We start from the raw sequence: 14,234 nt of genomic DNA, 5'->3' as shown, positions 1-14,234 counted from the left end.
AACTTCTGGACTTACGACTTTCTGTAGTCCTTGAAGCATGCCTACGCTGTAATTAGTTAAAGCATCATAATTATCATATACACTGTCCGTATTCTAAACTTTTTTTTACACACGTATACGTGATTCGTTCTTTGTATAACGTTTTCAGGATATAAGATACGAGACAGGGCCAAGATGTTGCAGGAGGAAGTGAGGAGAATGATAAAGGATGAAAGTTCAGACATATGGCTCAAACTTGAACTCATTAACGATGTGAAACGATTGGGTCTAAGTTACCATTATGACAAGGAGATAGGTGAAGCCCTTCTTCGGTGTCACTCTTCTGCAGGATTCAGTAGCATATTCGTTAACAGAAGTTTGCATGAAACTGCTTTGTGCTTTAGGCTTCTCAGAGAATATGGTCATGATGTCTCAGCAGGTATAACTAACGTTATATAACATTTTATTATAAGCAAAATATTTTTTTTTTCTAAACAATTATTTATAATATTATTTAGTTTGTAAAATATCTGAAAACTACCATTAAACCGAACAATTAAGCACTAATTATGTTTTGCATTGATTCCTAATAAAGAAAGAACACTACATCTATATATACTTTCATTAGGTTTTAATTATTTGATAAAAAATATAGAAACCGAAAAAAGAAAGTGGTGAGGTAATTAAATGAAATTTTCAACTGTTATATGTAGGAAAAAGAAGTGTGAACAAAAGTGGGGTGATAAAAAAAATTAAAACTTTATCATCTTACTTTAACAAATATTGTCATCAGACAAAAAGCGAAACACAGTACACACGTACAACATAAAGAAAACCAGGTACTGAGCTGTTGATGAACACCATTGTAGGCCTTAACATCATAAATATATGTATTTAAACTATGCTATATTGTCATGTGCAGCTGGGGACCACCATGTTAGGCATTCAAGTGTAAGCTCACGTATAAATGAGAAAGGAAAAAAATAAAGACGAAAGTTAATGGTTAAGATGTTATTGGTATTTGTGTAACTCACACAGGTAATTTCCTCCTCGATAGATTCAATAATAGTATCAAAGTCAAATAGATAGTTCCCAAGTATGAGATAAGAAAATAGAACAGTATATAAAGATAAAAAACTCATTATCCTAAGATTTTGGACAAAAAAGTATTGATCACTTATATAATAATTACTCAATAACCCACGTTTCAAATAACAGCCTATGCTGCCTCACTAATCTGGCACTAATCTGGAACAAGACTATGCCTAATAGACAGATAAACAATTAAGTTTTATTAATATATATATATATATATATATATATATATATATATATATATATATATAATTATATTTTAAATTCCTTATCAGTATTTTGAATATATTTATAAATTTAATTAGAATACCAAGTAATTGCAGTGTCCATGGTATATAAAGTATTACATGTTTTTGTTTATTTATTTTAAGTATAAGTTGAACATTTTGGTTTCTTTTATCAAATATAAGTGGCCTGTCTGGGTACTATAGCTTCACGTGTGTACTTATTTGATCATGTAGATATATTTGAGAGGTTTAAGGAGGAGAATGGTAATTTCAAGGCAAGCCTTGTGAGCGATGTGAAGGGAATGCTGAGTCTGTACGAGGCATCGTTTCTTGGATACGAAGGAGAGAAGATTTTGGATGAGGCCATGGTCTTCTCTAGCTTCCACCTTAGGGTTGCCCTCAACGAAGGTAAAGGCAGTAACATGCTTTTGGAACAAGTCAATCATGCATTGGAGCTTCCACTCGATCACAGAATTCAAAGGCTGGAAGCAAGGTGGTCCATTGAATCTTATGCTAAAAGAACAGACTCAAATCGATTTCTGCTTGAAGCAGCAAAGCTTGATTTCAATATTGTGCAGTCAACAATGCAAAACGATCTCCAACAAATGTCAAGGTGAGTCTGTGTTGGAAAAACGCATCAGTATTTAAATATCAAAGGATAAAAATTGGATGCAACATCAGACTGAGATAAAATACTAATTTTAGTCCTATAATATTTAACACAAGATTAACTGAACTAGCAGTGTTCTGTCTTTTTCCATTAACTAAAAGAATGCCTGTTGCAACCGTAAATGTTGAAAATAAAAATCTACCAGACAAACAAATTCTGGTAAAAAAACTATACATGTCTTCCAAAAAGTCATGATTATGTGATTCCGCGCTTAAATTTTTCAGTCAATTATGTATTCTTTCATTGTTTTAATTATATGAGAAAATAGAAAAGGACAAAGAGAAGGAAAATGGTGGAGAAGTTATTAAATGAAAGGTTTAATCATTCACTAAGTCCCTATTTTCGCATGGAATCTCAATTTAGTCCCTTTCTTTCTGGAAATATCAATTGGGTCCCAAATTTATAAAAATTGCAACAAATGGATCCTTTCCGTTAAATTGTGTCCAACGGCGTTAGGGTGTATTTGACGTGGCACGCTGTTGTGAACTTATTATCTGACGTGGTTGATTCAAGCAGTAGCAGTGAAGCACGCGGATATTTAAATTTTTTAAATAAAAAGAAAATAATTGTTTTAAAAGGGGATTCAAGTTTTGTGTGGATCGAATTAGGGATCACTTTCAAAACTGCAGCAAACAAGAGAAAGGCTTAAACTTTGCAACAATGGAAGCTTACGAGAACGAATCGAAGAAGGGGTTCTGGAATGCGGAGGAAGACTCGTTTAATTTGTTCTGATTTTGATTGTAGGGTTGAAGAGAAGCGGCAAAAGTTGCAGACTGAGATGGATGAATTATCTGAGGATGATTGCAAAAGCGGAAAAAGCGTGCTTCACTGCTACTGCTTGGACCATTACACCGGCCACAACCAAGGCTAAATTGTAAAATTTGTGATGTTAAGTTGTCTGGTTACAAAAGTATTGAAGAACATAATCTTGGAAAGAAACATCAAAGAATGTTGAAGCTACGCGAGGAAACTGATACACGAAGAATATCAAATGGGCAGATTCCAAATTCTCAAGTGGATTTAGCAGGTCAACCTAAGAGAATTCTGAAATCTGGGAAAAATGGATGCGCAGAAATAAAAGTGATTTCTGAAGCTACTGCTGCCAAGCATAAGAATTATGTGCGGAAAGATAAAGGGGTTACTCCTGAACTTCTAATTTTGGTTTAAAACAATTATTTTCTTTTTATTTAAAAATTTAAATATCCACGTGCTTCACTGCTACTGCTTGAATCAACCACGACAGATAAGAAGTTCACAAGTGCCACGTCAAACACACCCTAACGCCGTTGGACACAATTTAACGGAAAGGATCAATTTGTTGCAATTTTCATAAATTTGGGACCCAATTGATATTTCCAGAAAGAAAGAAGCTAAATTGAGATTCCATGCGAAAATAGAGACTTCGTGAATGATTAAACCTAAATGAAACTTTCAAGTATTATCTCGAGGAAAGAGACGTACGTGTGCACAAAAGTGGGGAGAAAAAAAAAATAAAAGGTTAATTAAGCAAAATGAAAAAGGAAATAATATTTTCTGTTAACTTGACAATTATTCCCTTAAAAAAAATAAAAGGTCACAGCTTTATGATGTTCCTTTTCTACATCTTTAGAGATACCTCATTTTTCTTGATTACATCTTTAGAAATACATCTTAATAAATTATTTTTAAAATTATCTCTAAAATGGTTTTTAATATTTTAGAATATAAAATTTGTTTAAAAATCATATTATCAGCTGTATATGAAAATTAAAGTTTTGATAATGATAATAAGGGTGTTTATAATATTAAAGAAATCAATCACTAAAAAAAATGAGAAGTACACCAGAAAAACATGCCAGTGTTTAGCACCATAATACTAAAAATTCTTCCTTAAAAACTGTCATATACCCAAGCTTTCCAGATATCAATCTTGGCGTCTTGTGCATCCCATATTTCTCATTTGATCCTTCATTTACACATGTTAGTTATGTATGATAAAATATCCTAAGAAACCAGAGATTGGCCACCTCAGATTGCAATATAAGAAATATTTAGACCACACATTTAAAACGTTAATAAACTTTTCATTGTAGTGCTTGTATATATATATATATATATATATATATACACACATATATGAGACTATATATACACATATATGAGACCATCCCAAGTGCAAAAGTTATAAGCGAGCCTTGAACAAAATGACTCTTGTGAACCCAACGTTACTCAATTCCTCTTTTACTCCACATCTCACTTTTCCCAAACCTCTGAAACCAGCAGCTCCTATTCTTCTCCAACGTACGATAATCTTCCCTCGCTACAACGCAACTACCACAAACGTTAATCTTTCTGAAAGAAAATCTGCAAACTACCAACCCAACCTCTGGACTTACGACTTTCTGCAGTCCTTGAAGCACGCCTACGCTGTAATTAGTTAAAGCATCATAATTATCATATACACTGTCTCTATTCTAAACTTTTTCTTACACACGTATACGTGATTCGTTCTTTGTATAACGTTTTCAGGATATAAGATACGAGGACAGGGCCAAGATGTTGCAGGAGGAAGTGAGGAGAATGATAAAGGATGAAAGTTCATGTTGGGAAACAGCGGTACTTGTTCCCTCCTCTGTGAATCCCAAAATGGGCACTATGCGGAAGCGTAAAAATGAAAGCGTAAGAAAAGAGAAAATTAACACTGGAAATTTTAACGTGGAAAATCCTCTCGGAAAAAACCACGGGACCTAGTCCAGAAAAATATCTCTACTATGAAAGTAGGATTACAGTGTTTCTCTCACTCTCTGAGGATCTCTCTGTGTAAATCTCACCCTCTCGGATGGTATACAAAACTCTCTCACTTTTCACTCACACTCACAATAACAGAGTCTCTCTGAATAAATCTCTCACACAACCATCTCTATTTTCTTACTTCACCGTGGCTTCTTCTCTCACAATGGTATTCTTCTTCTCTGGTATGTGGCTTCACTCCCTTCTCTGTTTTGCACGCTGCTTTGCTTCTCAAATTTAAGAAGTGAGAAAACCAAAAACAAACAAAATGGTTGTTGAGGTGGTGAGCTGAATTTACGGAAAAGCAAGCAAAGTGGAAGACATTTTGGTGCATTATTTTGCTGATGGGGAACAATGGCTCCAGCATTTCATAGTGGAATGGGTCCCAATATTTGTTTTATTCCAACAAAACTCCCCCATAAAACAAATAAATGGGTCTTCCGTCCTTCATCCCATCTTTGCATCTTGTCTTAGTTGGAAGGTACCATGACACCAGCACCTTGACAACAATCTTCAACCTTCTTGGTTGGTATTGACTTAGTCATCATGTCAGACCAATTCAAGTCTGTATGGATTTTCTCTATCTTCAATTTCTTCTCATCCAACGCTTCTCGTATCCAGTGATACCGCACGTCAATATGCTTCGAACGTGAATGGAACATGGGGTTCTTGGTTAGATGGATGGTACTTTGATTATCACAGTTCACCACATAATCATCTTGATCATGTCCTAATTCACTTAGGAAATTCTTCATCCATAGCATCTCTTTAGAGGCTTCAGTCACTGCTACATACTCTGCTTCAGCGGTGGACAATGTCACACATTTCTGTAGTTTTGACTGCCAAGAAACAGCTCCCCCTGCAAAAGTAATCAGATAACCTGATGTTGACTTCCTTGAATCGACATCTCCAGCCATGTCTGAGTCTGAATATCCGATTAGCTTTAGATCTCCATTGCCAAAACACAAGCTTCTTTTGGCAGATCCTCTTAGATACCTCAGTATCCACTTAACAGCTTCCCAATGCTCCTTTCCTGGATTTGACAGGAATCTGCTCACAACTCCTACAGCATAGCCAATATCTGGCCTTGTACAAACCATTGCATACATAAGGCTACCCACGGCAGAAGAGTAGGGTACCTTGCTCATTTCTTCTTTTTCTTTTTCATTCTTTGGACATTGAGACTTGCTGAGTTTGAAATGTCCAGCAATTGGAACACGAGCAGATTTGGCATTGTGCATGTTGAACCTTTTGAGAATCTTCTCAATGTAATCTTCTTGAGATACCCATAGCATTCTTCTAGAACGATCTCTGGAGATTTTCATTCCAAGTATCTTCTTTACTGCACCCAGGTCTTTCATGGCAAAAGACTTGCTCAATGCCTTCTTGAGAGCAGTTATTTTAATTTTGTCCTTCCCTACAATCAACATATCATCAACATACAAGAGAAGTATGATGGACTCACCATTTTCATAATGCTTCACAAACATGCAATGGTCTGCGGAGGTCTTCTTGAAATTATGTTGGATCATGAAGGAATCAAATTTCTTGTACCATTGTCTTGGAGCTTGCTTCAGACCATAGAGGCTTTTCTTCAGACGACACACCAAGTGTTCTTTGCCTGGTTCTTCAAAACCCTCTGGTTGCTTCATGTAAATTTCTTCCTCTAAGTCTCCATGTAAGAATGCTGTTTTGACGTCCAGTTGTTCAATCTCCAAGTCTAGTGTTGCTGCCAGACCGAGAATCGCTCTAATGGATGTCATCTTCACTACTGGTGAGAATATTTCATCAAAGTCTATTCCTTTCTTCTGGTTGCACCCCTTCACGACAATTTGTGCTTTGTACCTTGGGCTTGGGTTGTTCTCTTCATTCTTGAGCTTGAACACCCATTTGTTCTGCAATGCTCTCCTTTCTTTTGGTAATTCTACCAAATCATAAGTCTGATTTTCCTTTAAGGATTGCATCTCTTCTTCCATGGCTTGCAACCATTTGTCTTTGTCTTCCGTCTCCATTGCTTCTACAAAGCTTTGAGGTTCACCTTCATCAGTAAAATTAACATATTCATCTGAAAAATACCTTCTTGACGGTTGCTTCTGCCTTGTTGATCGTCTCAATTGGGGTTCTTGCGGAGCATCCTCAATTGGTTGATCTTCTTCCGTCAGATTAGGTTGATCTGCTTCTTCAGCCATTTCATCAAGTTGTAACTCTGGTTCGGCTTGATGAGTCTCTCCCCCTAAGTTGTTCATCACAATAGGGCTTTGATCACTTATCAGCTTAAGTGTTGGTTTCTCCACTTTCTTGATGTCTTGGATTGTCTGATCTTCAAAGAACACCACATCTCTGCTTCGAACAATCTTTCTGTTTGCAGGATCCCATAATCTGAAACCAAATTCATCTCTTGGAGAACCAAGGTATATGCACTCTTTCGCTTTAGCATCGAGCTTTGCTCTTTCATCTTTCGGAATGTGAACAGATGCCTTACATCCGAAGACTTTCAAGTTGCGATATGAGGCCTTTTTACCGGACCATACTTCTTCTGGTATCTTACCGTTTAATGGTCTTGATGGTGATAAGTTGATTAAATCAGCTGCTGTCACCACTGCCTCCCCGCAGAATGACTTGGGAAGTTTTGCGTGAGACAACATGCTCCTGACCTTCTCGGCAATCGTTCTGTTGAATCTTTCAGCTACACCATTCATCTGAGGTGTCTTGGGAGGTACTTTCTCATGTCTGATCCCATGAGTCTTGCAATAGTATTCGAACGGACCTCTATACTCTCCACCATTATCACTTCTCAGACATTTCAACTTTCTACCAGTTTCACGTTCAACTGAGGCGTGAAACTCCTTGAAGATTCGTAGAACTTCATCTTTTCTCTTCAATGGATAGACCCACAATTTTCTAGAGTGGTCATCAATGAAGGTAACAAAATATTGAGCACCACCAAGGGACTTTTCAGATGTTGAACAAACATCTGAGTGTACAAGATCCAAAATATGCTCTTTTCTTCTTCCATTTTCAGATCTACGGAAGGACACTCTATGCTGCTTACCTGCTAAGCAGTCTTCACATAATTCAAGTGGTTGTCCTTTTATACTTTGGAGATGATCTTTCGCAAGGATCTCTAATCCTTTCTCGCTCATGTGGCCCAGTCTTTTGTGCCACAACTCCTTACTTTCTTCTTGAGCAACATTTGTCTCTCCTTTGTATATTTTTCCTTGCATGCAGTACAAGGAGCCTTCCTTCTTTCCTCGAGCAACAATCATGCTTCCTCGGCTAAGTTTCCATTTTCCATCTCCAAACTGGTTGTTCATTCCAGCATCATCTAGCTTACCGACTGAGATAAGGTTTAGACGCATCTCTGGTACATGTCTTACCTCCTTCAGCACAAGTTTGTTTCCATTTTCTGTCGTCAAAGTCACTTCTCCTATGCCCACAATTTTGCTTGTGACATGATTTCCCATCTTCACTGTTCCAAAGTCTCCTTTTTGATAGGATGAGAAGAATCCCTCATGAGGAGTAACATGGAAAGATGCTCCGGTATCTACTATCCAAGTGCAATCATCAAAAGCAATATTTAGATAGTTTACCTCAGTGATAAGGAACACATTCTCATCATTTGATACCACCGCTGTTGTAGTCTTTTCCTCCAACTTCTTTTTGGGATCTACCATATCAGGGTGTACAGTTCCATTCTTCTGATCTCTTTTCAGGAATCTACATTCTTGCTTCTTGTGACCATCTTTTCCACAATAGAAGCATGTCAAACCTTTGGAACGAGACTTGAATCTTCCTCGTGACTTTTCACGTTTTCCTTTGCTTCTGTTTTCACTCCTTCCTCTATTCTCAACAACATTGGCTTCTGAGTGACTACTCGATACCCTTTCTTTCCTTCTGGATTCTTCATTCAGTAAACTGTCTGTGATGTTATCCAGACTGAGCTTTCCATCTGGTGCTGAGTTACTGAGAGTGACCACCAACGTGTCCCAACTCTCCGGTAGAGAACTAAGGAGTAAAAGAGCTTGTAACTCGTCATCAATCTTCATATCAGCTTTCATTAACTGGTTTACAATACCTTTGAAGGTATTGAGATGCTCGATCATATTCTGGTCGTCAGAATACTCCAACTTTACGAGTCGTCTGACTAGGTGAGCTTTGTTCCTGGGAGTCTTCTTTTGAATCATTGATTCAAGCTTTGTCCATAACTCATACGCATTGGTATAAGTCGATACATGCTCAAAGAGACTTCTGTCGATGTATTTCCGAATCATAGCCACTGTTTTACGATTCAGAATCTCCCAGTCTTTTTCGGTCTTCCCTTCCGGAATTTCCAGATTTGTGATCGGCTCATACAAATCCTTGCAGTATAGATGATCTTCCATCATCGGCTTCCAGTAGGAATAATTATCCGCAGTTAGCTTGAACATGTCTCCTTCCATCTTGAGTTTCACAGGATTTCTGACTTTTTCGAACCGGTAGCTCTGATACCACTGTTGGGAAACAGCGGTACTTGTTCCCTCCTCTGTGAATCCCAAAATGGGCACTATGCGGAAGCGTAAAAATGAAAGCGTAAGAAAAGAGAAAATTAACACTGGAAATTTTAACGTGGAAAATCCTCTCGGAAAAAACCACGGGACCTAGTCCAGAAAAATATCTCTACTATGAAAGTAGGATTACAGTGTTTCTCTCACTCTCTGAGGATCTCTCTGTGTAAATCTCACCCTCTCGGATGGTATACAAAACTCTCTCACTTTTCACTCACACTCACAATAACAGAGTCTCTCTGAATAAATCTCTCACACAACCATCTCTATTTTCTTACTTCACCGTGGCTTCTTCTCTCACAATGGTATTCTTCTTCTCTGGTATGTGGCTTCACTCCCTTCTCTGTTTTGCACGCTGCTTTGCTTCTCAAATTTAAGAAGTGAGAAAACCAAAAACAAACAAAATGGTTGTTGAGGTGGTGAGCTGAATTTACGGAAAAGCAAGCAAAGTGGAAGACATTTTGGTGCATTATTTTGCTGATGGGGAACAATGGCTCCAGCATTTCATAGTGGAATGGGTCCCAATATTTGTTTTATTCCAACAGTTCAGACATATGGCTCAAACTTGAACTCATTAACGATGTGAAACGATTGGGTCTGAGTTACCATTATGACAAGGAGATAGGTGAAGCCCTTCTTCGGTGTCACTCTTCTGCAGGATTCAGTGGCACATTCGTTAACAGAAGTTTGCATGAAACTGCTTTGTGCTTTAGGCTTCTCAAAGAATATGGCCATGATGTCTCAGCAGGTATAACTAACATTATATAACATTTTCTTATTATAAGCAAAATAATATTTATTTATTTTTTCCAAACAATTATTTATAATATGATTTAGTTTGCAAAATATCTGAAAACTACCATTAAACCTAACAAATAAGCATTATTTATGTTTTGCGCTGATTCCTAATAAAGAAAGAGCACTATCTATCTATATTACTTTCATTGTGTTTTAATTATTTGATAAAAAAATAGAAAAGGAAAAAAGAAAGTGGTGAGGAGGTAATTAAATGAAATTTTCAACTGTTATATTTAGGAAAAAGAAGAGTGAACAAAAGTGGGGAGATAAAAAAGTTAAAACTTTATCATCTTACTTTAACGAATATTGTCATCGTATCAAACAAAAAACGAAACACAGTACACATGCAAGACAGAAATAACAGTTAATGCTTTATTAATGCTTTCACCAGTCTCCTCAGTTACCCAACGGACATTTCAAATAACAGCCTAACTGCCTCACTAACCAGGAACAACAGATGACTAATAGACATGAATGTTAACAACTTTTTTTTTTAACAATTTTTAAGCAGATTAATCAAAAACTACTATTGTAAAAAAGTTGTAAAAACAATTGTTAAAAAACATTTTTCAATAGGCAGATAAAAAAATAAGTTTTATTAATATATATATATATATATATATATATATATATACATAATTATATTTTAAACTCTTTATTGATATTTTGAATATATTTATAAATTTAATTAGAATAGCATGTTGATACAAAAGTAATTGCAGTGTGCATGGTATATATAGTATTACATGTTTTTTTTTAAATATATTCAAAACTATACTCACATTGTCTAAAAGTTGAAGTACAATCTAAATGCACTTTATTTTCAAAGTTTCTTTACATGACAATCTTGTAGAGAAATTTCAAACTTCAGAATAGATATTACTTCAGATTTGATAATTGATTCCAACGATTCAACGGACTTTAATTGAAATATTTTTATATTATGATAGTCGTATAAATTAAATTATATTAGTATTAATGTAGTATATTCTTATTTTTATTTTATAGTTTTTGAATGTTTTTAAAATGAATGTTTTCATTCCTGTATTTTTTTTTTTTCATTGGTATAGTTCTAAAAAACATATATCAGTAACCTTCGTGATATCTAAAATTTAGATGGCTTGGTTTGTTCTTTAATCATGCAGATATATTTGAGAGGTTTAGGGAGGAGAATGGCAATTTCAAAGAAAACCTTGTGAGTGATGCGAAGGGAATGCTGAGTCTGTATGAGGCATCGTTTCTTGGGTACGAAGGAGAGAAGATTTTGGATGAGGCCATGGTCTTCTCTAGCTTCCATCTTAGGGTTTCCCTCAACGAAGGTAAAAGCAGTAACATGCTTTTGGAACAAGTCAATCATGCATTGGAGCTTCCACTCCATCACAGAATCCAAAGGCTGGAAGCTAGGTGGTATATTGAATCTTATGCCAAAAGAACAGACTCAAATCGACTGCTGCTTGAAGCAGCAAAACTTGATTTCAATATTGTGCAGTCAACACTGCAAAATGATCTCCAAGAAATGTCAAGGTCAGTTTGTGTTGGAAAATCAGTAACTCTTTTAATTAAAAGTATGCATGCTGCAACTGTATCACACGCAACAGTGATTGGCTATCTTGAAAATAAAAATCTACCACAAACAAATTCTGGTCAACTACCCATATGAATGTTAAACGATTAATCCTGTTATTGTGCCTTTGAAAAACTACTCACGTCTTCAAAAAAGTCATGATTTATGTGATTTTCCATTTACATTGTTTAATCAATTACGTATATATATACTTTCACTATGTTTTAATTATGTGAGAAAAATTAAATACGACAAACAAAAGGAAAGTGGTGAAGTTATTAAATGAAAGTTTCAACTATTATCTCGAGGAAAGAGACGTGTGCACAAAAGTGGGGAGAAAGAAATATAAAACTTTATCACAATTTAATTTTAATTAAATAGGAAGAAAAAATAAATAATATTTTCTGTTAATTAGACAATCACTCCTTAAAAAATTCGAGGTTACTGTTTTATGATAATCCTTTTCTTTTACATCTTTGGAGATACCATATTTTACATAGGAAAAACATGTGTAAGAACGTATCTAAATTTACAAGGATAAAATTTGGACACATCAGACTGAGATAAAATGCTAATTTTAGTAAATCAGTAACTACTTTTCTATTAACTAAAACTATGCATGCTGCAACTGTATCACACAAAGTGATCTCTTGAAAATAAAAATCTACAAGATAAACAAATTCTGAGCTCCCCATCATGAATATTAAACGACTAGTCTTATATTATTGTGCCTTTAAAAAACTATACATGTCTTCAGACATGATTATGTGGTTCTCCACTTATATTGTTTGATCAATTACGTATTCTTTCACTATGTTTTAATTATATGAGAAAGAAAATAGAAAAGGACAAAGAGAAGGAAAGTGATGGGGAAGTTATTAAATGAAATTTTCAAGTATTATCTCGAGGAAAGAGACGTACGTGTGCACAAAAGTGGGGAGGAAGAAAAAATAAAAGGTTAATTAAACAGAATGAAAAAGGAAATATTATTGTGTCAACTAGAGAATTATTCCCTTAAAAGAAATAGAAGGTTACTGTTTTATTATGATCCTTTTCTATTACATCTTTGGAGATATCTTATTTTTCTTTAACACTTTGTGATGAAGGTGGTGGAGGGGAATGGGACTGGCCTCAAAGTTAAGCTTCAGCCGAGACAGACTTATGGAATGTTTCTTTTGGACTGTTGGAATGGTCTTCGAGCCTCAGTTCAGTGATCTCCGTAAAGGCTTAACAAAAGTTACTTCCTTAATAACTACAATCGATGACGTTTATGATGTCTATGGCACCTTAGACGAATTAGAACTTTTCACTGCAGCTGTGGAAAGGTAGCTTACGTAAAAAAAAGAAAAAAACTTCAATCACGAGCATGAAAAAAACTGCTGAAATTATTAATCAGTGCACTAATTAGAATTTTTTTTTTCTTGTTTCAGTTGGGATGTTAAAGCAGTTCAAGTTCTCCCTGATTACATGAAGATATGTTTTCTGGCACTGTACAACACTGTCAACGAATTTGCCTATGATGCCCTTAAGGAACATGGACAAGATATTTTACCCTACCTCACCAAAGCAGTGCGTTAATTCATAAATTATAGCAATTATTTCTTATATTATGCATACATGTTAGCATTATTGAGATTATTTTTGTTTTTTAATTAAATTACACAGTGGTCTGATATGTTGAAAGCATTCCTACAAGAAGCCAAATGGAGTCGCGACAGACACTTGCCAAGATTCGAGGATTACATCAGCAATGCATGGGTCTCAGTCTCCGGGGTGGTTATACTCACCCATGCTTATTTCTTACTAAACCAAAGCATTACAAAAGAGGCACTTCAATCCTTGCACAATTACCACTCCCTGTTACAGAAACCATCCCTTATTTTTCGACTTTGCAATGATCTGGGCACATCAAAGGTAAATTTGATTCCATACATGACCATGTTTTTTTTGTCACATTTTTACATCATTAAAACAACAGCCTAAAACATAAAAGTAATTGGTCTTGGGTTGTAATTTTGCAGGCAGAGTTAGAGAGAGGTGAAGCAGCAAGCTCCATTGTATGTTTCATGCGAGAAAGTGGTGCTAGTGAAGATGGTGCTTACAAGCATATCCATACTTTGCTTGACGAAACGTGGAAGAAGATGAACAAAGATAGAGTGTCACAGTCTCCTTTCCCTAAAGCTTTCGTAGAAACAGCCATGAACCTTGGAAGAATTTCTCGGTGCACATATCAGTATGGAGATGGACATGGAGCCCCAGATAGCACTGCCAAGAATCGTATACGATCTTTGATAATTGAACCCATTGCACTTTACGAGACGGAGGCATTTCAACAAGTTGTTTATTAATATTAATGGTCATCTTGGAAAAGAAAAATAAATTAGTTTGTATATGGAGGGTTCGTTATCTTTGTATCATCTGGTTATTTTCAAGTTAAATTGCTAAAACATTTTCTTGATTATAATAAAATAATTTTGTAAGTTTCTCTTTTACATATTGTTTATGCCGAAAGGGGAAGAAGAAAACTCCTGTTCCTCCCGCTTGAGAATGCTCTATCTCCGCCGATCGGTCTTCTTTGTTTCTATCAT

General features: G+C 35.7%; 2 protein-coding genes across 2 annotated transcripts; both read left to right on the top strand.

Moving 5' to 3' along the window:
• Positions 1-174: 174 nt before the first annotated feature.
• LOC148197118 (tricyclene synthase EBOS, chloroplastic-like) lies at positions 175-2,842 on the top strand. Its single transcript, XM_088093607.1, has 3 exons — positions 175-418; positions 1,536-1,914; positions 2,716-2,842. Exons 1-3 carry the CDS (start codon positions 175-177, stop codon positions 2,840-2,842), a joined length of 750 nt encoding a protein of 249 aa, XP_087949733.1.
• A 1,312-nt stretch (positions 2,843-4,154) lies between these two features.
• LOC148197117 (tricyclene synthase EBOS, chloroplastic-like) lies at positions 4,155-13,994 on the top strand. Its single transcript, XM_088093017.1, has 8 exons — positions 4,155-4,379; positions 4,480-4,552; positions 9,835-10,032; positions 11,228-11,606; positions 12,753-12,971; positions 13,077-13,215; positions 13,312-13,560; positions 13,668-13,994. Exons 1-8 carry the CDS (start codon positions 4,155-4,157, stop codon positions 13,992-13,994), a joined length of 1,809 nt encoding a protein of 602 aa, XP_087949143.1.
• Positions 13,995-14,234: the final 240 nt, after the last annotated feature.

This window comes from Vigna umbellata, chromosome 6 (genome assembly GCF_029865625.1).
Source record: "Vigna umbellata cultivar VRB3 chromosome 6, Vumbellata_1.0, whole genome shotgun sequence".
NCBI lineage: Eukaryota > Viridiplantae > Streptophyta > Magnoliopsida > Fabales > Fabaceae > Vigna > Vigna umbellata.
This window is presented reverse-complemented; position numbering and strand designations above follow the sequence as displayed.